Genomic DNA, 21,988 nt, shown 5'->3' on the forward strand with positions numbered 1-21,988 from the left:
TGCTCTTACAAAGACATCACAGACATGTTACACACCCTTATGCCTTATATGTGTGAGGCAATAACAATTACATCCTTATGCCATAATATTGTATGCACTTATAATTGCATTCCTTGCTTAACTTCTCAAACTATGCTTTGTCAAATCCTTGAGCATTAGATATACAATATATACAATTTATCAAAGTTTTTTGAATCTATTAGTTAAGACAGCTTATTAAAACTAAAACCACTTCGATATGATTTACTAGGGCCTTATGATTTTCTTGTTCACGGTGTTGTCTTAGTCTGATATCCCCTTTTAATGGTTGGGTTATTGACCTTGTGATTGTAAGTCTAAATGGGGGGTTTCTACATTTTTGATAGTATTAATGATATCTAGCACATCCTCTCCAGCTTCTTGAAATATAATAGTTTCTGTCCTTTCTACCCCTAAGAATGACAGGTTTCCTAAAACAGTGTTTTCTTTATTTTTCATTTGGCAATATTGATGAATTTGACTATTTAACATTTTTTATCATTAACATTTCATAACATAGTCCATGATCCATCATTTCTTCTTTCTTTGGGTATCTCATTCCGATGATTGATTAGTTACCTGATAGTTCCTGTCTTTTCTGCTCCTAAGAATGATCAGTTTCCTAAAATGGGGGTTTCTTTATTTTTCACGTTGGCAATATTGATGGATTTGACTATTTAACATTTTTTATCATCAACATTTTATAATATACTTCATGATTAGTTACCTGAGAGTCACTAGGCAAACCTAAAAAATGGCAACAAGAAAATATTAATTGAAAAATTGGAGCATAAATGTACAAAGAAAGCAAGCATCAGATCCAATTTAGGCTATGTGATTGGAGATCACGAGATCTCTACAAAGATGGGATCAAATAAGACACCTGATATCTTGGCATAGCATTGTTTCAAGCACTAACAAGATTTTTGGAGAGAGATCAATTTGGTGGAATCTTAGGCATAAAACTTAGCCCTTGCCTCTACTACAAGGGGTGCTCAGTAAAAAACTGGACAACAAAAGGAATAAGGAATATGAAGAAAAATTGGGCAACAAAAGGAATAAGTAATATGAAGGATATTATTGTAGAAGAAAAACATTTGGAATGGGAGGAGATTATCCACAAATATGATATCCTGTAAGGGCAAGGAAGGACATACTCTATACTAAGAAATGCATGCCAGATCCTCTGTTCCCAAACATTGTGACTTTGATGACACCAAATTTCTTTCTTTCCAATGGCCTGATGGTACACCTCTCCCATCCATGAAAGCTGAAAGCATTTATTCCCTTCTTGCAGACAATGATGATATTTTTTGCCACCTAAACTATTGGTGAGCTGCAAACTTTGACCATTCTCAATGGCATAAATGCATTGAGAACATCTGGGGTGGACAAGTTGAATCCAAGAAGAAATATTTTTTTGAGACTAATTATACGCAGCCTTCCACACAAGCTTCCTAATGGTGAGCTCATTTTGTGCACACTCTGTAGGACACCTACGACTCTGAAGCATCTCTTCATTGAATGTTTGTTTGTCAGAGAAATTTTGAGGCTATTTAGTTATTCATTTAATGATAATATCAAGATTCATGAGATTTTGTTTGGCAATATCCTGAGCCTTAAAATGGAGCATAATGTTTTTTCTCTATTCTCTCCATTAAAATTCTCTAAACTCTGGATTATTTGGAAGTTAAGGAATGACAATGCATTTAATGGTAGGACTAGAACTCTTATTACTGAGTCTTTAAGGAGATTCATCTTTCATGATATTGACTTGCAAGTTTTAACCGCAATAATGCTTGCCAGGAAAAAGTTCAAGAACTTGATGCAGTATGGAATAACTAGGTTGTTTAGGTGGAAGCTATTACATGGTCACACATGGACATGAAGCTCTGAAGCCAGATCTCCATTTGAAATGGCCTTACATAACTTCACGGCTGAGTTAAGATAGCAACAGGGTAGGGATGATGTGTAGAATAAGGTTTCAAAAATTATGGTGACATTAACATAGATACCACTAGTTGTGATTGTCCTAATTGCAAAATGGGTTTTGCATCCCTATACTCCACAAATCCAATATGATAGGATGTTGAGATTTATGAATGGACAATCTAGTTGGGTCACATGGATTGAACAAAGAGGCAATGATAGAAACATATATGGAATCTTCTAATACTGTTGCAGCTAAAAAAAGTTATCAAAATTTCATTTAAATGATACACAAGCCATAGTTGAATAGGAACTCTTATCTCATCATGGTGTACTAGACATATTGGTCAATCATAATTTCTATTTTGTATTAGGTAGGAGAAATTTTGGGCTCATGATGTAAGTGATGCTAATATATACCTCTCAATAAATAATCAAGTTTGTACTATCTCTTGAACATCTTATATCTAATTTCTTTTAGAAAAAGATCAAGATTTATTTGAAAACATTACATAACAAACAATCTCAATATAGATCAAGAACAATGCTGATGCTTTAGCACTTACCCATTATATAACTTCAAAGTCAAGTGATCAACACAATGCTTTTAACTCTTCACTAATAAATCTTGGGTATTATTAGGTAGTCATGCCTTTATAGCTCAATATAAAATAGGCTCAGGAATCGAAAACAAGTGCCTAGATAATAAGTATATTATTTATTGATTCAAAGAAAATCACCACTCAGTTATGATGGCTTTAACTTCTTAGTGAATGATATCTGATTTATTCAACATCATTGGTAGATAATTTCAAAATCAAAGGATGAGAAAATGGGCTAGGATAGAGGAATAAATTGCAATATTGTGAAACCATCAAGCAACCATAATAGGGAAAATAATAAATCTTGTTTGAACCTGTGATAATCATTTCTAATCATTTTTAAAATTGATTGGAGCTCATTGGCAGGAAATATCTAAGAATTAATAAACTTTGTACAATCAGAATGAGACAGAGCAACATGAGAGACATGTGAGCTTCATTTCATTAACACAAGCCATCGTAAACTAGAAATAGTAGTTGATGAAAAGAACACGTTGATCATAGTATATCAAATATTTTGATGAAGTCTACGCTATTTTTTAGTGGAAGATGTAGATGGAAGATGCATTGTTTAGGGAGACAAAAAGTATGAATGCAATTATATTGCGGATTCACAAATAATAATAATATATCAATTCCTGCTCATCATTGAAAGTAAATCCGAACCGTACAAATCTCCACTAAAGAAACCCTTGAAGCCTTATACATCCAAACCCTACAAATCTCCACTAAACAAATCCTCAAACCTAAAATTATGTACAAATTACTGATATTAGAAAATTTATAATCACAAGTAAATCAGAACCCTGCAAATCCTCTGTTAAACAAACCCTTGAAAGCCTTGTACACCTAAAAATTTACAATTTGAAAGCAAAGAATCTCCACTCAATCTATACTTCAAGATTTTTAAAACTGTTAACAGAAACAAAATAAATAAGGACGTTTATTTTAAAAGCAAAAAGAGTTATGAACTTACAAGAAAATATTGGAGAGGCACAAGAAGAAGGGAGAACTTGTTGAGAAGAAGTGAATAAGCAACCTATAAGGTTTTCAATTGCATAAACCTCTCTTTTAAAAGTGAACCTCATTATAGGTCAAACTTAAGGCACAATACTCTTCTATTTATTATGTATTAACAACCATTGATTCTGATCTTGTTTGTTATACTAAGTAGTGGAATGTATAATCAAACTATTCGCAAGTCAACATATTATTATTATTATTTCTTATTGCAATAGCTTGGTTCTTGACCAATAATATTCAGTTGATTTAACTACACTAATTGTGATGGGTCATCCATATTCTTATGAACCATTTAATGAAACAAATATTACGTAGTGGAATGTAGAATCCAACAATTTGTAAGTTAGCATACAATTATTATTTCCTATTGTCATAGCTTGGTTCTTTTGATACAATTGTCATGTCATCAAATATAAGTCTAAAGCATTAATTTTTTTATAAGTATTTCAATAGCACAATATATGAGTTTAATAAAACCTTGAACAATATGAGTTTAATAAAACCTTCGACAATCTTAATGATAAATCACAATAATAATATATTAAATAATATGATATATTATTATCACTTTAAATATTTCAAAATCTCTTATTTCAATCAAAATAGAAACTAATACTTAAAAAAAACTCCATAGGCCTGTTACTGTATAACTTTTATATCCTCTAGAAAATGACCTACTCTTTCTTTCAAACCTTATCTTCATAAAAGTTGAAGATCTTTCTAATGACAAACAATCGTGAGCCATAATGTTCAACTGACAACAATCATAAACATATTGGAATCACAATAAACTATTAGTGATACTATATTAGTTCATTGAGTTTGGCTTTACACCCTTTCTGAGGGGACTTTCCCCAATAAATTGACAAGATCCATGTTTGATTGTGTTTTGGTAAACTTCTGAACCATTTTGTGGATTAAATTATAGAAATAATTGGGAATATGCATCTAAAGCTTACCAAGGTTCATTCTATAGTAGCCAAGCTCATATATTTCAAAAGCTTCAAGGCTTTTTCTAATAAGATCTCTGTATTACCTACTTTGGAACTACTTTTGTGCAACACATCATTCTTCAACAATTTGGGTGGTTGGGATGGATATGATAATTCAAGTTCGGTAGGATGGTGAAATGGCCTTTGAAATGGTGAGTCTAAATCTCTCCCCCAAGCAACACAAACACAACAAAGTTACAAAAACACCACCAAACATCAAAAACCCTAATCACAAATAGTACTCAAATTTTCAATATAGTTTTCTACAATAATCAAAAGCCATATATCAAGCACATTATATTGTTCAAAATTTTATCCATGCAAAAAATTATTGTGATCTAACATATCTGCATAGATCTTCGCAAAAAAAAACTCAATTCTTTATAACAAACTTAATTCTACATAGTAGATCATAGATCTCAAATTTTGACAAATGAATCTCAAAATTTCAAACAAAAAACTCAATTCTTTTACTTGAAAATCAATTCTAAACAATAGATCTGGACAAGTTTTCATAGATAGATTTCATGTAAATATGATGATCACCAAAAACAATACAACTACAACACAATATGTTATAAACAATAGATTTGAACAAGATTTCATGTAAATATGATGATCACAAAAAACAATATAATTTCAAATAAAAAGAATAGAGAAATCTCTGACATATCTTATACTTAGTAGGAAGAGACGAAGGCCAAGCTTTTACAAATGTGAATTAAAAGTAATCAACCAATACTATAAATAAGGAAACAACAATTTTAGAGGATTCTATAATCAATGCTCACACTGGACAAATGTTGACTTAAAAATAATTTATAAGCCACAATTATAAAGAAAAAATATTTGCTGACATCCATAATCAATGCTCACAAGACAAATGCTGGCTTAAAAATAATTTATAAGCCACAACTATAAAATAAAATATCCCAAAGCAAACAATAATAAATGATAAGAAATGTCATCTTTGTAATTGCTTATCATGTTGTCTTGTTTTGTTTGTTTCTATTGATTTTTTAAAAATGGAATACAATTGTAAGCATAATTTATAAATGTTTGACAATATGTTTCATTATTATTATTATTATTATTATTAGTAGTAGTATTGATATCTAAAATTTGGAAAAAGATAAAAACAAATTATTTTGTGTGCACAAAACAATAATAAAAAACTTTCAAACTCATGACTGTAGCACACATAGACTAATCAAATTGCATGAAAATAAGTTTCACTAAATTTGCAAAAATGTCAAAAAAAAATTGTATATAGTAGAAAATAGATAAAAATTAAAAAAGCTCTTGATTGGACAAACAAACTAATAAAGTCATTTGCATAAATTTCCTGCCGTAGTAACTAATAATTTCTATTTATTTTAACATATGTAAATAAATGAACATACAAATTCAATTTATGTTGTAGAATTTGAAATATTTTGGGGTTACTACTACCATTATATGGTGGCACCCTTGGCATAAACCCCTCCTTCTCGTGTGACCATGGCTGTATCGTTGCTACATAAATTGTCATTACATTCATTCATCACTGGGAGAGAGGTTTATGCAGGGTCCAAGGCTCTGTAAATGACAGTCGAGTCCAAAAAGTTAAATGGGTATTGCCAAACTGGGCCTTTCGCTCGCCAAGAATAACAGTCGTCATCTGCTGAAATCGTTAGCAGCACCTCCTTATTGGTATCTCATAAGATCAGTTGCAACAAACGCTGCAGAAGAAACCCCACCTAATAATGCACAGGAGGAAGGCTTAGGTGCCCGTTTGAGCTTTGTAGTACAGGAATTAGAAAATATACAGAAGCAAAAAGCAGACAAACTAGCTTCCCATGAGAAGCTCAGGGCATGGAGAGAACGACACACAAGCATCGTCAGTAGTAGTGACAGTACAAGTAACAACACTAGTATTGAGGGTTCTGTTGAAAGGAGTATTGAAATTGAAAAAGAATCAACTGCGGCAGGTCAAGGGTTCAATACCCAGTTGACCGTTCCTGCTGCTTCTGGTGAAATAGTTCACCCTTGGCCAGAGTGGATTGATCTAATAGAGCGCCTTGCACAGCAGCGATATTTTGACAAGACGAGATTCAGAAAGGAGGACGAGGATTATGATATTTTAGAGAATCTCTCTGCTGGGGAATGCAGTAGCAGCGTTAATACTAAGGATGACGAAAATTTGGTTGCTCTTAATGGGGATGTTGATGTTTTTAACGATATCAGTTCTGTTCGCAAAGCTTTCCTTGATTTTGGCCGCGATCGATATGACATTCTCAGGTATAAGTCGAACTCATTCTGGTAAAAATGTGTTTTTTTGATGGGTGAATTTTAACATTCACTCTGACCATCTCCACATTTTTAGTTCTTGAAAAATGATCTCCAATACTAAATCATGGCGATATAATTCAACTTATAGTCCATTGGGCTTGTGATACTCGTATGGGTTACCTTTTACATATTGTATAAGAATCCCTATAATGTTATCGATGCATACTATATACAGCATTTCATATCTGAAAAGGTTATTGGAATTGTCTTAACTGGCACGCACTCCCACAGTAAAAATATTTTGGAATCTTATAGCGTCAATAGACAGTTAGGAACATTGATTATTTGGGGCAAGGAAAAGAAGCTGCCCTGCAATTGTTTCCTCCGAAAAATAAAATGAAAAGTGCTAGAAATATTTCAGTCAGGTTGGAATTTTTCTGGCTAGTAGACACGAGCAGAAAACAGATTTGCAAACAGGAATGATATTATGATTTTCTGTACATAATGTGTGGGGAAAAAATGGCTAAAAAGTGATTTATCATTTATTTATTTGACTATTGAAATTGTTTAGTAAATGCTTCTCTATGTGGAGTGTATCTGGGAAAATAATTCGACGTATGCTTAGATCTTATGGAACCCGTTCTGGCTGTTAAATGTAGATATAGGGACATTTCTATAAAATATCTATTTCTATTGAAACCCTGGTACTTAATGCAGGAACCCTACCAAACTTGCACCCAAGCTACTAAAAAATCATAAAATTTTAATTTAGTGAGAAAATTTTCTTTATTCTCGATCTTTTCATATTTTTTCCCTCGATCACAAGCCTGTAACCACATGAGGTTAGAGGTGTTTTGCTGTTTGGATTTGCTTGGTTGCTCGTACGCAATGCATAACGTAAGCATATCTTGATTCTCCTTGACAAATAATAATTTTGATTTCGACAGTGAATAACTGGAGTATTTTTTGTAGCTACATGTTGATTTCTTTCAGTTTCTGGGCTTATATTCTGTAATGTGTCCATGGAGTTGTTTTACAAATGAATAGCATGGCAATTTGTTTTCTTGGTAACAGCCATGGCTCTTGAGATGTCAAAATGAGTATATTACAATATAATATAAAATCTAGCATTTGTACTACAGCCTCCTTTAATTGATAATGGGATTTCTTAGGTTTGATATTGGGTCATCTTTATCTTAGGTACAATAAAATTTGTGGTTGTGGTGCTTAATTTGTCTTTGCCTGGTTACAGATCCTTAACTGCCACATGAAGTATTGCATCATCATGGGTTAATCCATAGTTCAAAATATAGTTATCGGTAACTTATCGCAGAGTGTAAAAAAAAGATATTGACAAATATTGAGGATAAGTTGGGAACTTCTCGGAAACTTTAAAAAATTGCTTAAACTTAATTAGATATGTTTTTTTTGAAAAATTCAATAAGGAGATGCATCTTACGAGAGAGTAAATGAGTAAACAAACCGAACAAGCTGATCTCTCTATATATATGTAAATGCAAATAGGATACAAAATTGCATTGTCATGTGGAATGCTGATGGCTTGTAGCCATAGTCTAATAGTCTAAGTTCTAAAGTAAACTAAAAATATTAAATTGTCTTTCTAAAACTATAAGCAAATACAAGTGTCAAGTACAATATCAAAATAGTCTAGTAAAAGCTGCTGGAACGGAAGGGGGTCTAGCTCTAAAAGACTCCTGTGGCTATGGTTGTGGCTGTCATTCAACTTCCATGCTGGATTTGGATGGTGTTGATGCTAACAATGACTCCTCATCATTTGTATCCTTCTCATTCTTAGTGCCCTCGTTCTCCTCATGAATGTCATCCAACCCTGCTACAAATCCACCCTCCTCCATTGGCAGCCTCCCCAAATTGTAGATCTCATCCTTTGTAAACAATGGAGGTTGAGCTTGTGATGTCCAATCATAGTAAGGATCTATGTCATCCAAATCAAGTGGACCAACTGGTGTTTATTGAACCTTTCTTATGTGCGTTGTAAGGTTATATTGCACAAAGACAAGACCATTGAGGCATTTTTGTGCTAGCTTGATCCTCTTCGTCGTGTGAATGGCCTCAAATAAGCTCCAGTTACGCGCACAACTGGTTTTTGCAGATTTGGGACATTACCACCCAATTTTGCCACCAAACATCTGCTAGTTAAATATTGTAAAGGAAAACAAGGTGAAAACATATTTTAGTAACTTAGTTTTTATTTGCTTATCATGCATGTGAAAGACTCTAAAAATCTGAATATTGCATCTGGGTTGTGTATGATTCTTCCTCTCCTTGCCACGTCTGAGGAAAATAGCTATCTCTTCCACAATGAGGTTTCTCAACTCAACCTCGGGCACCATCGTCTGCATGCAATTAGTGAAGCCCTCCATGACCTCTCCATTAGGATTTATGTAGGATGGAGAGGAGTGAAAATGAAGGTTGAGGAAGTACCCCACCGCATGAATGGATTGGTGGAGCTGATTGTTCCACCTCCTATCGATAATGTCCTATATGGGTTCAAATTTGAGATGGTCTCCCCTTGTAGTAATTTTTAATAGCCTCTTTGGCCCTATCCATGACCTCGTAAAGATAACCCATTGGGGCTTGATCCCCATCTACCAAGCGGAAAAATCTAACCAAGGGCTTTGTCACCTACATTTAGTTAAAAAAGATTAGCATTAATCATTACAGACTAGACTTACAACTTAATAATGAAAGACTTAATTTTTGAATGCAAAAAACTTAAATATTCAACTTTTGAAGTTTCCAAGTTACGTACACAATTTCTATAGCACCTTCTAAAAGGTGGGGGTCAAAGATGGTGTATGCAACTCTTTCTCCATCAGGCTTCTTTGAATAATTTGAGTCTAACCATGGTTGACTCACAAATGTTTGCTTCAAAGAGGTCAAAGAAGTAATAACACTTCACAACGTTAAGCAAATCACTCCAAACTTTGTGATTGTAGGTCTAGCCAATTCCTTCCCTTGGATGTGTTCTCTCATCAAATGGAGAACCCAATGGTGATTTTAGATATATTTTGTTATCTTTCTTGCATCCTCTACAATCGGTCTCACCCAATCCAATTTTCCTATCTCCTCCAAAAGAGTGTCAAGGACATGTGCCTCACAAAGAGACCAAAAAAGTGTCTATCTTGAAGGATCCTATGTGCTGCCACTTATGCTACTCCATTGTTGGTTATGATTTGCCCCACATTATTAATCCCCACTGCCATTGTAACTTGCTCTAATATTAGAGCCAAATTTTTAGCTGTCTTTACCTTGTTCAATACATTTAAAGAATTCAAAAAGACCACTTGATCTTTGCAAGAAACCAAAAAACTGATGATGGTATGGTTTCTTATATCTGTCCATCCATCTGAAAGTATGGTGCAGCCAAATTGTTTCCATTGTGATATTGATCTTTGGTCTTGTACCAAATCTCTGGCCCTAGAAACAATATCTTTGAGCAACCTACAAGCACAAAAACTAACATTAAGCACACAATATTGATTAAAAAAAACTCACATTAAACAAAAATAAGTAAATTGTAAAACCTCATTTAAGTTAAAACGACTGAACTAATCTCCCACTCAAGTGTACAAGAGTAGGCACCTTGTAGCCCTTTCCAGCCATAGCAATTTCTGTCACAAAATGCAGCTGATAGGGACTTACTGCAACTTTGAACAGGATGTTGTTAGAAAACCAAAAATCAGCACATTGAATGTCAACTTGTTGATGCACATCACTGTTCCACCTTGTACCGTGTAGTGATGGTTTTGCTCTAGGTGTATTTTTGTGCACAAAAAAGCTATCTGTAGAAGATGTGTGTGACAGTGGTCTACTAGAACCAACGAAAGTGGAAGTTAAGGGTATGGTAGATTTGCGGATCCATGGGCCATGATGAGAGTCCACTATGCCCTCAAATGCCTTTTCTTCTTCTCCAAGGTGGACTGGTATACTTATTCGCAACCCACATTATTTCATTATGATCATTGTTTTACCAAAATCTAAACTAATGATGGTAATTGCAAAATAATAAATGACTCTTAAAAAGGAGATAAAGTGAGATACGCAACTTAGAAATGGCTGCCCTTATGGCCTTATTTTCCCTTTCCCTTGGCATTTTTTTCTCTTCTTGGGCAACGAGCAAGGCATTCATCTCTCGTCTTATTTCATTTGTGATCTTGTCACAAAGCCTTCTGTCACGCTTTGTGATCCCTCCAAGGTGGGTTACGTTTTGTGATCCCTCCAATGTGGTATTTCAAACGAGATATGCTCCACTAATTATTTTTTCACATTTTATGCATATCGCAGTGTTATATTCAGGTCCTTGAAAAGCATATGCCCATGCCTCGTCTCTACCCCTTGAGGGCGCATTCCTACATATCCTGATGGACATGTGTCTACTGGGCACTCGCAGACCTTGCAATTGTCCCAGTTGTAAAGGTATCCCTATTTGCCATTTTGATGAAGAATCAACTTAGACATACAAATTGAAGGCACAGATCTAGAAATTTAGTAAAGAAATTTATAAACAATCTAAATAAGTTTAAAACATTACGTAAATTTAAACATAGGTGAAACTTGAAAAATAAAAAACAAAAAAATGATAGGTTATGGAAATTTTAAGAAACTATGAAATCATTGAGAAAACTATGAAAAATTTGTAAACATTGCTAAAAATGGTGTTAGATCTTGTTCATTACGCTTTAAAATGAGGCAGAGCACATTGGAAATGGTATTAAAGAGTTTGTATGAACTTGAATGCAACTAAGACAAGACAAAATGATTTTAAAACAAAAGAATTTTCTTTTTTGAAAACTGACTTGTGAATCCGAATTTGCTTGAAAAATCTCTTCGAATCTACAAGAAATCAATGTACAACACTTCAAATGACAACCTTTCTCCTCCAAAATCTTTCTAGCCTCTCCAAATCCACTCTCTCAAACAAATAAATCAAATTCTTCTCCTTTTGCTGGATCATCATAGACTCATACCGGCCGCATCTGCGATACGTTTTGTAGTTCTCGTAATAACTTACCTGCTTATCACCGAGAAGTTGTCAAAGTTACATGACAAGTTGAGAATTTATCTGTGCGATATTTCATGGTGATAACTTGTCAGGTTTTATCGTGACATGAAACTTATGGGTGATAAGTCTTTGAGAATTTAATCTATAGGTTAATTTATTGGATTGCCAACATTTGGTGCTCTTTTCAAGTTTTCAATAATTCAGTTTTTTTTTAATAGTAAGAGGCTGAAGCCAAGATTAATTATTATTCTATGTTGTAATTAATTATAATTATTATTTGTCAAGCTTGAGTAAACTTGAACCCAAGACTTCTTAGATAAGAGGCTCACAATTTACCATTGTGTTGCAATGTAGGCTCTTGCTTGTTTTCAATAGTTCAGTTTTGCTGTTTGGCTCAATTTTTTGCATGTTTTTTTTGACTTCCATGCTTCTAATGAATCAATCTGATGCAGGAGCATCCAGAGGTATAAGGGCAATCCTGTGTCACCCAAACAAATGTACTTAGACTTAGTTTCTGTTTCATGTGTTTTCATTTTTGGACACCCATTTGGGTCAAATAAAGGTTCCAACTCTCACAGTTCAACTATTAGTGTGCTAAAAAATCCCGAAAAAATAGGAGCATGCAATTTGGCCATCATTTTGGTGACCTAGAAGGTGTGAATTGGCCAGATGAATTTAATTGTGATTTAGAGCATTCCAGAAAAAGAATCAGGTCAAAAGGCCCCACGGTTTGAAAGTTATTGCAGTTTTTCGGGTTTTGGAGACCTCTTAAGAATGCTTCAAAGTCAGATTAGGGGCATTAAATGACCTCGAAAAGGGCCGAAAAATGGGGGACGAGCGAAGCTGGTCCATAGGGCTATAGAGCGCTTCGAGAGCTTTTCGAAAATGTAAATGGTTCATCAATCGGAGCTACGGTTCAAAAGTTATGCCTCCCGGAAGTTCGGTTACCGTTTCTGGATTCTTCTAGATTTGCACCAACTTCTAACGCAGCTTCTGGAACCTTCTATTTGGTCGGTGGATGCCTACTAGCACTTTCTAGAATGTACTCCTAGTCCTTAACCCTCCGGGGTCTATTTAAGGAGATTTTTGGCATTGTAAAAGGCAGTTTGGAGTGGAGTTTGAGAGGAGGTACTGAAAGGAGAAATTATCTCCAGATTTATGCTATTGTAAGCCCTTAAGGCATGTTTTGAAGTCTATTTTCTCTGTACTGTTTGTACTAGCTTATTTTCTCAGTTAATATAATTTCCCCTTTTCTGTTGTGTCCATTTTGTTCTTGGGTTGTGTCACCATCACAATCTCCTGATGTTTATATCAGATTGATTCATACCTTACCCATAAGTGACTGATTTAGGTTGAACTGTTCTAAATCAGTTAGAATGAAGAAAGCTTACAATCTGTTTTTTTTATGGTGATCTCTTCTATGATTTGTCCTTACATTTACTTTCAAGGACAATATTTTTGCTGCTTAAATTTTAAGAATTCTTAAGTGGCCCATTTTATAATACAGAGTACTTAACATGTTACAAAGGACGGATTGGAGTTAAATGGAAGGAGATTGTTTAGTTCCTAAACAAGACTGACCGCTTTTTAGGATTGATAAAAGCCAAAAATACGGGCACTCACATAACCCTAATAAAGATAAAAACACGCGACATACAAACAAAGTTGCCTTTTTCAAATCATGGTACAGTCTAAAAAGGGCTGCACGATGAAAGCCAAATATTGTAAAAGACCTAAAACAATAGGAAATAAAAGGTTGACTTTTGATAGGCCACTATAAAGTTATGTTGAGTTTTAGTTTTTTTTTGGTAAACTCTCATTTCTAGGGTAAGCTGCGGGTAAGATGCCTTAAACGATATCTCTTCTGTTTAATTCATCTAAAACTTACATTTGGCCTTGCTTCTTTGGGGCACCAAAGCCATAATTTCATATAGTTTTTTCTCCATTCAACATTCAACATTTAAATGTGTAATATGCATAGTATTACTGGGATGTTGCCCCCCTCAAAATACCACAATTTTGAAATTGGGATGCATCTGAGATGCAGGGACAATGATGAAATGTCTCCATGTAATTCCTTCACCACCACCACTAGAGTGAGGATGTTTTTGGGATGCCTTGCAAAAGCAAGGGTTGGAGCCTTCCTCCTTGTTGGTGGTGTCCCATGGATTAGGAACTTTGAGAAGCTCCTTGACCATCTTGAGAACTCCAGGCACTCCCCACATCTTGGGCAGCATAAAAGTCAAAATGTTAAATGAATTTTTTTTTTTTTTAAAGTAAACAAATTTTAATCTATTGTTAGCCCACTATTGATCCCCAACTTGAAAATATAAAATCAAATTCCCTCCACATGCATGCCACTCTTTGGTAGACATTTTGTCTCTGATTTGCACGCTAAATTCAAGCAAGGAAAAAGACTTTGAACTACTTTGAAATTAGTTCAAACTGGTTCAAATTTGTTCAGAAAGGTTCATGGGTTCAACAAGCTCACAAGTTCAAGATCCGGGTTCAAAGGCTTGACTCATCAGTTCGGAGGCATAGTTCCATGGTTCAAACTAGTTCAGTCAGGTTCATGCAGGTACATACAGGTTCAGACTGGCTCAATTAGTTCAATCAAGTTCAACAGGGTACAACATGGTTCAAATTAGTTGAAGATGGTTCGAACAGGTTCAAAATGGTTCACATGGTTCGCTGAGTTAAAAAAATTGACTGGTTCGAAGTTCAAATGTTCAAAATTCAGATTCAAAAGTTGTAGATTCAAAGTTCCCAAATTCACTAAGTTAGATTAAAGATAATATTCAATTTGTGGGTGATAATTTTAGTCTACAAGTTGTTGAAGTTTGTAGCTGCAATAGAGATCTTCCTTTCTGTTTTTATGAAATAGAAATATGTTTGTTATGACCGTTATGGTCATCTTCAGCTGAAAGAGATATTTGTGATTATATTTAAGTTAATGTTATGCAAAAAGACACGTGTCATACGCCATGCAAAAATCATGCATAAGGAAATGTGAAGTGTTAAATATGTGGAAATATGAAAGGTCTTATTTTTGGGACTCAAAGAGACCTTCACATGAAAGGTGAAGAGTCATATACAATCTATTTATATGATTGCTTGGTATATTGTAGATGAATCAAGTGAAAGCCTTGTACTATGAACATTTCTTGATCAATAAAAGAGATTTTTTGCTGGTGTGGCTAGGTTTGTCCCTTCAAGCGGAAGGGTTTTTCTAGGATAAATCGTTTGTGTATTATTTATGCTCCTTGATTGTTGTTTATCTATATTTTTGGGTCAAAACATTAACATGGCATCAGAGCTTAGTTTAGATATCAGCAATTAAAGAAGTTTTCTTTTGTTCTCTAGTGCGTACATCTGTTGTAGATTGTATAGGATTTTTTCTTTAGGCATTTCAAATTTGTGTAAAGTAGGAATAGCCAGAGGAATTGAAAGAAAAACCGGGTGATCATTTTCCAGATGGGTCATCGCCATGTAATTCTGAAGAGATATTCTCTAGCGATAAATCCTTGCAAAAAGTGAAAAGGTTTGATTTGTTGAAAGAGGGCAATTGGTGAGTTCTTTCTCATCAAGTGCTCATCGTTCTCAAGGTTGAATTTGGAGGAGGGATGGAATAGCACATTCCCCAAATGAAGTGCAACTTTATTGTGATTAATAGAGAGATGTGGAGCCCATGAAGAAAATGAAACATTTACTTGTATTGTTTTCTGACAATGTCATCGCCTAGTAAGTGTTCATCAGGATTAAGGACATGGATGAGATTCTGTTCCAGTTTGAGGTTTTGTTTACCACATTATCTTGCAACTAGAACATCGTAGTGAAATGATCAGCAACTTGAAGCTCATGCTTCATGTCTGTTTGATATCGTGTTTTTTCACTTCTTAGTATTTTGATCTCTTAGCATTGACTTTCTTGGCATTGTTGTTTATTGGCAACAACCACATCTTCTTTGGACGTTCCATTTTTTATATCTGCCTTGGAAACTCTTTGTCGTTATTATCGTGCGTATATGCGTATGACTAAGGTGCTTCCTTGTCATCGTGAGATCAATCATATTTTGTTGGATTCTGATCTCAACGCCAAGTTGGGGGATTTTCAGATAGGCAAGATTGGCGAAGCTTGACCAGACAACTTCCCTTACGAACATGGTGGTAGGTACATTGGGGTATTTAGCTCCCAAGAGCTATATATCGGAGAAAGAAAGGCCAAAGGCAGTCATGTACATTTGTGGAGCGGTTATGTTGGATATTTTTCACACTTATTTTGGATTAGTGGATTGGGTTTGAAATTTCAGAGAAGTATTGAAGATATTTAAAGGAGAAGCTATATTGCTGTGTGTCGACTATTGTTTTCAGTCCTGTCACTTTTATTCAAGAAGAAATTCCTTATTGCTTTCAATCGGAAAAGAGTTAACGCTTGAAGTTTTTTGTAGATGGTACATATTTATCTCCGTTAGCAGATATGTTGTCTCTCTTGAAACGTCAGAGAGATATTAAGAGGCTCCTTCACCTCTTTGTCTTCTTGTGGTGGTGATCGCACATGTCTCTATCATGCATAGAATCTCTATTCTTTCTTTTGCGTTACTATGTATCACATGTGTGCAATTGTTTAGGAGATATTTTTAGGTCGATCATGTTTCAACAGTTTGAATGATTGTCATCATTTGTCACACATATGTCTTTTCTTGCATATGTTTATTTTTAGCAGAGAAATACAAGAAGATATCTGCATGAACAATGGATAGTGTTTCTATAGTTCATCCAAGTGCAGTCTTCTAGTTATAGACTGAAGAAGAGAATTGGGGTGATCCTCTTAAATCTGCCAAAGTTATTAGAGTCAAGCAGGATCTGGGGAGTTGCCTTGATAAAATAGATATTGATGTGCAAAGCTAGTTGTTGTCTCAAAGGTTTAGTTATGGCTAGACAATGGGGTTGCATGTATAATATGTCGATTTTGATTTGGAATTTATATATTTAGTTCGAAACGCTTCTTCCAGGCAATGCTCAACTTGGCAATGGCATGTTGAAATTTGTGAGGTTTTTTAAGCTCGAAGTTTGCAATATCATCCTTTGGAGGTACCCAAGGGTTCCTAGCTGATTTGAACAAGTTTGGATTTAAAAATAAGTGAGTTGAATTTCTTATGTCAATCGCCCTTGGTATATGAGGATGTTGGAATTGCTGCAACAAAGTTTTTCTGAAGAGTTTAACGGTAGCATTGGAGGTTGTGGTGTTCCTTCAAAAGTTTTACATAGGTGTTGTGACTAAGCCAATAGGTGGATTGTGAGATGAGGAGATAAGTATTATTATTTTGATGGTAAAATTTATATTGATATAATGAGTATTAGAGGAACCAGACATAATCTCCTCTGTAAGTATATTTGTGTGGATGTTGAGATTATACCACAAAGAGATAAGTATCTATGATTATATCTCTTGAATATTGCTTTTTAAATAGTGATTGCTTTTAGTATTGATAGTTATGAGTTATTAATATCTCTCATGGTTGTAGGGTGTTATAAAGAAGTAATGAGATGAATATTGCCTTGATGATACTTAGTCAAAGGGAGACTATTCAACATCAAAGGGAGACTACGTGACAGAGAGAGATGCCCAACGCTTTGCAAGTGTATGCAATGGTCAACCAGTTTATTGTGGTGATTAAAGTTGTCCCTATTGAGAAAGAATCTCTGTTATTGAAGTTGTGCTTGCTGGTTGGGAGTCTCTGTTCTTAAAGTTGTCCCTACTGAGAGGGAGTCCCTGTTAAGAGAAAATCTCAGTTATTGAAGTTGTCCCTACTGAGAGGAAGTCTCTGTTAAGAGAAAATCTCAGTTATTAATGCATTCTTCTCTAGGAGAAGGTTGAGGTGAAAGCCCTCGTTCCACCCTCTATGAGTAGGCATGGTGGAAATGTATTCTTCTCTAAGAGAAGTTTTAAGGTGAAAGTCCTCATTCCAGCCTTTGTGAGTAGGTATAGTGGACCACCCTTTGCAAGTAGGCATGGTGAAAATGTATCTCTATTGAAGAAGTTTTGAGATAAAAGTCTTTGTTCTACTCTCTACGAGCATACATGGTGAAAGTCATGTGTGTGACTTTATTCTATGTATGGTGGATTATGTTATGGTGAGATAACATATGTTATGTGAATTTATCATCTTTGGTTGCAGCTATGTTTACATGATTGACTAAAGATCTCTCTCTTGCAAAGAGGGAATGTTGAAGCTTGTAGCTGCGATAGAAATCTTCATCTCTGATTTTATGAGATATAAATATGTTTGTTATAATTGTTATGGTCATCTTTAGCTGAAAGAGAAATTTATGATGATGTTTAACTTAATATTATGCAAAAAGACACGTGTCATATGTCATGCAAAGAGGCATGTGTATGGAAATGTGAAGTGTTAAATATGTGGAAATATGAAGGGTCTTATTTTTGGGACTCAAAGAGACCTTCGTGTGAAAGATGAAGAGTCTTATACAATCTATTTATATGATTGCTTGGTATATTGCAAATGAATCAAGGGAAAGCCTTGTACTATGCACATTTCTTGATCAATAAAAGAAATTTTTTTGTTGGTGTGGCTAGGTTTTTCTCTTCAAGTGGAAGGGTTTTCCCAGGATAAATTTTTTGTGTCTTTTCTGTATCATTTATGCTCCTTGATTGTTGTTTATCTATATTTCTGGGTAAAAACATTAACACAAGTCAAAGAAAATTTGCCATAAAATATATATGAGAGTGGGAGAATATAAAATATAAAATCCTCTAGAAAGGTTTATTAGAGTATTGTATTGAGCCCACTGTGGATATTTGGGTTTCAGTTCAAATCAAATATATTGTATGATAGTTTAGTGAACTGTTTGATAAAATGTCAATAGATATGTGGTGAAAAGATCACGAGATCGAGTTGTGGAATCAGTGTGCCAGAATAAACCATCTCTCATATGGACCATCATAAACAGGCAAGCTCAAGTGTTGATTAGAGGTGCATCACAATCTCAAGAATATGAAGTCAAGCACTACAAAGGCGGTCTCACTTATTTGTTTCGAGTAAGAGGTTAAAAGTATCACAAAGTCTTCGACAAGCTTGACAAATAATGGTGTCTGTAATATTCATTGAAAGCAGATTTTAGTTTATATAGTGAGCACCCAAATCATTATCTACATTGACTATGTGTAACCCGATGAAAAACAAAGAAGAATCGTAATTGGACGTTTTTTAATTATTGAAATACCCTATTTGATACAGGTTGGATGTGTCAATTGAAGAACCATTTTAATATTTGTTGTCGACAAGTTACATTGATATAGATGGTTCTGCCCTTCATTTTTAGTCACTAAGAAAGTCATGGAGATCGCTAGGCTTCGGATTATGCTCAAGACATTCACATTCAAATGCTCCCTTTCATGAGATTCTTTATGAATTGGTAGGTCTAGCTAGTTTGATGTCTTGAGAATCATCCACAATGGTTGTTTTATTTTCGAGTGAAATATCCATCATCATTTGTAAAAGTATTGTATCCATCATCATTTGTAAAAGTATTGTCTTAGAATAGTAGTGTTGTCTGTAAAAAGTATCATAGCGGATGGGTAGAGTTGTATCTAAAAGGGCGCGTGACGGTTGAGTCACCCCTTCAGGAAAGTATATGTATGTCGTCCGAATGAACTATTGGATCATCATTATCATTGTAATTGTTGTTGCGTACAACTTATATGAATAAAGTATCCTGTTTTGTGTTATATTCTAATACCTTAATGTGATAAGTATCCATTTACCCTGTACGGTAAACATTTGGCACCATTGTCAGTTGAACCTGGTATACAAGAGGTGTTATGAAGATTAACGCCGAATCTGCTCAATAAAGATAGGAATAAAATAAAAAATAAGGATGATATACGCACAATACAGGAAGCATTAATTTTAGCACAACAGGCGGAGCATAGACAAAAGTTTTAACAGCTTATTGATGTACACCAAGGGGGTGAAGGAGCACTAACGGAGAGAGTGCATTCACCTAGCAGATCGAGGAGTGTTGAGGAATTGCTTGGGGAAACGTGACAGAGATTGAATTTGGTGGAAGAGACAAGGGAGGAGTTCCTTAACTTGTATACGCTGAGGGTAGAGAACTCGAACGGAAGAGAAGGTACCCGCACGACTCAAAGTGCCGAAGGAGCACGAGCGTGGGGTTACACCCGACGAATGAATATAGGTAGAGAATCAAACAACTTCGCTTGAAGAAGATCCCTTCACACCGGGTAACGTGGTTGTCCAAAGTAGTGCGGTTGTGTGTAACAACGCGGGTACTCAGAACAATACAGATACTCAGAACAACGCAGGTACTTAGAACAATGCGGGTATGCAACAAATACCAAAGATTCAGAAGAAATTATCGATGGCAGGACCTAAGGAAAAATTACCAAAGTTTAATGGCGATGGGATTGCCGATCTAGTTAGACACTGTAAAACATGTGAAACAATTTGGATGGTGAACGGTGTGATGGACTAGGATGACTGGGTCCGACAAATTCGGGTGACCCTACGGGGTGTAGCGATTGATTGGTTTTCGGATGCCAATCCTCAGAAATTAACTACATGGCTGAATGTTAGGAAAGAATTCATAGCAGAATTTTGACTACTGAGGGATAATAATGAAATAGTAGTGGAAATATACAGTACAAAACATAGAAAGAACGAAATAATCTGTGTATACGCAAAAAGGTTGAAGGAGCTGGTGGGGAAAATGGAAAGCCAACCAGCTAACAGACTAAAGAAAAGATGGTTTGTGGAAGGGCTACAACCAACATTGAAGAAAAAGATGAAAATTGTACCTCTAGCATCGTACATAGATGCATATAACCGGGCAATGGATCTGGAGAGTGAGCAGAAAACGAGCAAAAAGATGAAAATCAAATTGTTGGACTTAGACGATTCATCTTCTGAAAATAGCAGTAGTGATGAAGAGTCGAGTAAGAAGGTTCGAGCATTGCAGAAGGATATGTTACAGATAATGGAGTTCAAAAATTTGAAAAGAATCCTAACTTGGTGAAAGGGGAATTGTGGTGTACGGACTATAAGGAGGGCCACACAAAGGGCTCCTGCCCAAAGAAACAATTTTGCGATATTTGCCAAATTGTGGGATATTCCACCAAGGAATGCTTGATCAATATGAAAATGAAGGGACATCGGCAAGTGTTACTGACACAGGAAGTATCCACCTTAGGAGCAAGAACAAACACGAACAATGACGCAACCTTAGGAGGGTACTGTAACAATAACCGATGTGGATGAGGCAGTAACAATAATAATAATGGTGGATGAAGTTGGATACAGTACGACTCGATTGGATGACCGATGATACAATGTTGTGCGTGTAACCTCTAGGGACACTTTGCTAGAGACTGTACCACGAAGGAAACACCACAACTGTTGTGCAAATGTTGTGGTCTGGGAGACTACGAGGATTCAAAATGTCCTAAGCAAGGGGTGAACTTGTTAAGTATAGAAACATGTGAGGAGGAGACATTAGCCATCATTTGTGAGCAAGCAAAGAAGGCAACGTATCCAGATACAGACAAGGAAAAGAAAAGGTTGCAACAAGCGCGATCAGAATTAGAAAAACAAATGGAAGCTGACAAATCACAAACAAAAGACACTGCTGGTACCTCAAAGAGGAATCTGGCAGAACAAAATATTATACAGTAGGCAATGAAAATGGAAGTTCCTATGAAATTGAATGACCTTCTTACAATGCCTCAACTACGAATTGCGATACTGAACATGACACCACTCCTGAAAGCAACGAAAGAGATAGTAAAAGATGGTAGTGGAATGATTGGGACAGACCCAATGCTACTAGCACTCACTACGGGAAGACATCTTGCTGCAATAGAGATGAGTATCCTCGGAACCATACTTACGGACACAATCGTAGATGGAGGGTCAGAAGTGAATGTACTACTGGAAGATGTATGGAAGAAGTTGGGGCAACCTACGCTGTGGCCACCTACATTTCAACTACTCACTGCGGATTAGCACGGGATCAAGCCTTTAGGAACTTCGATGGCACAACCTGTAACCATCACGACACAACCATTCTTAT

The 21,988-nt window shown here is 35.4% G+C and overlaps 1 protein-coding gene across 1 annotated transcript in view; it reads left to right on the forward strand.

Annotated features, from left to right (window-relative positions):
• Positions 1–6,011: 6,011 nt before the first annotated feature.
• Positions 6,012–21,988, forward strand: part of LOC149561612 (zinc finger (Ran-binding) family protein) — an 82,425-nt gene continuing 66,448 nt past the window's right edge. The window contains exon 1 of the mRNA XM_089825206.1: positions 6,012–6,844. Coding sequence (XP_089681332.1) covers positions 6,174–6,844 — 671 coding nt within the window. The 5' untranslated portion in view covers positions 6,012–6,173. The remainder of the gene's footprint in view (positions 6,845–21,988) is intronic.

Source organism: Cupressus sempervirens, chromosome 4 (assembly GCF_028749045.1).
Source record: "Cupressus sempervirens isolate cs-2001-9-10 chromosome 4, ASM2874904v1, whole genome shotgun sequence".
NCBI classification, from domain to species: domain Eukaryota; kingdom Viridiplantae; phylum Streptophyta; class Pinopsida; order Cupressales; family Cupressaceae; genus Cupressus; species Cupressus sempervirens.